The sequence below is a fragment of the Austrofundulus limnaeus genome, unplaced genomic scaffold, assembly GCF_001266775.1.
Source record: "Austrofundulus limnaeus strain Quisiro unplaced genomic scaffold, Austrofundulus_limnaeus-1.0 Scaffold619, whole genome shotgun sequence".
Taxonomy (NCBI): Eukaryota; Metazoa; Chordata; class Actinopteri; order Cyprinodontiformes; family Rivulidae; genus Austrofundulus; species Austrofundulus limnaeus.
The window spans coordinates 162048-165237 of NW_013953021.1; the positions used below are offsets into that span (position 1 = coordinate 162048).

Consider the following 3190-nt stretch of genomic DNA (forward strand, 5'->3'; position numbering starts at 1 on the left):
TATATACACAGAATACAAATATATAATATACAAAAATTGTGTACGTCTCCTGGGGGCTAAGCCCCCCTTGTCCTAAAAACCTAGTGACACCCCTGTAAAACACTAAAATCCAGGTTAAAGGGGTGGTTCAGATCTTTGATGTGAACTATAAATATCTTACCTGATGTGGGTAGCTGTTTGAATAACTTTAGTTTTGAGAAAAAGTGTTTAAATCTCATCAAATTGATTAGCTAATGACTTGTTCAAGCAGAACCATGGCTAAAGGGGGTTGCTAGCATAATAAAACAACTTTAATCTCTGACTTGAGCTAGATGTTAGCTGYTGCAGCAGAAAAACATAAATAATCATGCTTGGTGATGATTTCAGACTTCAGCAATCCACTTTGATCTTGAACTAATGAGTAATTAATGAAGAATTTAAATCTGTTGGTTCAAGTTGAGGTCATTCATAAAGCCATCTGTAACAGGTAAGATGTTTTTTGTCCTACTAAAAAATCTGAGGTTATGTAATTGTGACCTCAGGGGGCTCAAACCATTTTATGACCTCTGGAATAGGCACTGAAAGGACTTCTGGGGAGTCATTCTGGTTTTTCAGGACTAAGAATGTATGTTTGCTAATGGAAGACCAGTTCAGGTTCTGCAGGACCAGATAATAGCTTTCATCAGTGCCTCCTGGTCACAACCCTTGCAGCTCATGTGATCATTTTCTTTACAGTTCTTAACCGGTTAATCTTTAAGTTTAATGTTCGCTTCCATTCTTGTGATTTCTAACTTCAGATTGATGTTTGTTACTAAGTGGATTTTTGACTAAATTCAGACGTTCCATAAAGAGGTCATCACAGCTCCACTGCTCGTTCCGGAACAAATGCATCATAACGAAAAACAACCGGCGGTCRTGTCAAGCCTGTCGCTTACAGAAGTGCCAGGCCATCGGCATGCGCAAAGACAGTGAGTAACATTCAGATACCACAAATGATGTGTTTGAAGCCAGTACTTCGTGACATACAGTACATCAATGATCATGTTTTTCTGTAGACGACGGAGCCATTTTATTTACAGGCATTCTGGGTAAATGATGACGTGGATAGGTCCTCGGTGTGAGGCTGCTAGCGAGCTATATCCACCGTGAAGGTTAATCTTGGACAATATCTGATGATCGACTCTTTTAAATGAAACAAGAGAGTATTGACAGAGAGAAGGTATAATGACAGCCTGCATATGGATGGAGGACCTCAGTTTAGCTTGTTTGTCACACTAGCACCGAGCGCTAGCTTATAAGGTGCTAAAGCTAACAGGCTAAGCTGAGGTTCTTCTTCCATGAAGCAGCTCTGTTGTCCTCCATCCATATTTTCAGTTCCAGGCTGAGTCATTTCTACCTTCTCCTCTCTGTCAACGCTCTCTGGTTTCATTTAAAAGAGTCGATCATCAGATATTGTCCAAGATTAACCTTCAGGGAGTATATAGCTCGTTCACACCGAGGACCTATCCATGTCATCATTTACCCAGAATGCTTTGTGTGTAAAGAAAATGGATCTGTCCCTGTTAAAATATATTTTTTAAAATTTACAAAAYTAAACATCCCACAGCATTTTTACAGTTTTTATTTTACAGGTTAAAATATCTGTTTATCAAATAAAGTCTAATGTTACAACTAATCATGGATCCCTTTAAATGTTGCTTATATTTATCTCTGTGTTTTCTCTTGAACCAACAAGGCCCTTAGAATGAAATCCTGCTTTATTAAGATGACAGATCCACAACACTATTATCAGATAGAAGTTTAGTTAATGTGTGTGTGTGTGTGTGTGTGTGTGTGTGTATAGTGGTCATGTCTGAGGAGGACGTCTTGAAGAGGAGAATCAGGATAAAGAAGAGAAAGATGCACAAAGAAGTCGCGCAGCTTTCATCCCAACAAGAAAAGATCATCCAGGAGCTTCTCTCCAACCACCGCAGCACGTTTGACTCAGCGTTTTCCCGCTTCACTGGCTTCAGGGTGGGTCAACGACTGTGCTCGCATTAAAAGGCGTCCCCCTTCGCCACTTCACGGCACCCTGATGTGTTTGTTTTCAGCCCATGGACAGAGAGGTCCTGACAGAGCCCGAGCACAGCCGGTCGGATCCCCAGCCGAGCTGCCCGACAAAGACCTGCGCCTCACATGACCCCGCATCGTCCTCGCACGTCTGCTCCGTCGCGTCCTCGTCCTCGGCTTGCTTCTCCGGCTCCGCTGCCAAACAAGAGGCGTGCCGAAGTGACAGAAACCCCTCCATTTACACGGCTCTGCCTCACATGGCCGACCTCACAACCTACATGATCCACGACATCATCCGGTTTTCCAAGAGTCTTCAGAACTTCAGGTAAACCTGGTTGTGTTCAAATGTAGGGATCTCAGAGGGAACACAAATCTAATAAAAAGAATAATTCAATGTKATATTCAGTCAGGTATGTGCTTTAAAAATGAGATAATTGGGCAATGAAGGAGAAAAGCTAAAGTGTCACACCTGAAGAATAAACATTATGTACAGTAGAAGAACAGCATGTGAAAGTCATGATTTTAAGCTATAAAAAGACCTGAAACAGGGCAAAAGATACAGTTTGTCAATTTTTCAGTTTAAATCCAACTGTTTTAGTTTGTTTCTTACAGATTCACTAAAACCGTGTTTCTGTGACCAGCTGAAAATAACTAAATGACTAAATATTTGATTTTAAACTGATGACTTGTAAAGTGGGCTGTTATTTGTCCACACACATGCCTGTTTTATGTCTGAATGATTCAGAGTTAAAGGGGCAATATCATGTAAAATCATCTTTTTTGAGTTTTATATCATGTTATAATGTTATACTCTCAAAAAAAAAACCATGCCCAAAGCCTTGCTTTGACTCATTCATGCATGTTTGAGAAATCCTGCAGCATTTTTAGGAAGCCATGCTGAGGAGCAAAACGACAGGTGGGGACCAGAAACACCTTTGGCCCTGGGACATGTCTTTAAGCCGAACTTCCTCATGGGGGAGCCCCCCCCCCCCACCCACACACACACACACACACACACACACTGAACGGGACGGGACAGAAGCGGAAGGAGGTTCTTAAAGAGACAGAGGCCAATTTCAAGGCGTTTAGAAGAGGAAGTGATGAGAAGATAAGTGTATTTTCTATTTGAACATAAAAACAGCATTTTAATAACAGCTAAAGG

General features: G+C 41.3%; 1 protein-coding gene across 2 annotated transcripts in view; it reads left to right on the top strand.

Moving 5' to 3' along the window:
- Nucleotides 1-3190, top strand: part of nr1i2 (nuclear receptor subfamily 1, group I, member 2) — a 10116-nt gene that overhangs the window by 2858 nt on the left and 4068 nt on the right. For both annotated transcript variants that reach the window (XM_014027138.1, XM_014027139.1), the window contains 3 exons: nt 817-947; nt 1823-1992; nt 2070-2353. In XM_014027138.1, the coding sequence (XP_013882592.1) occupies nt 817-947; nt 1823-1992; nt 2070-2353 (585 nt within the window). The remainder of the gene's footprint in view (nt 1-816; nt 948-1822; nt 1993-2069; nt 2354-3190) is intronic.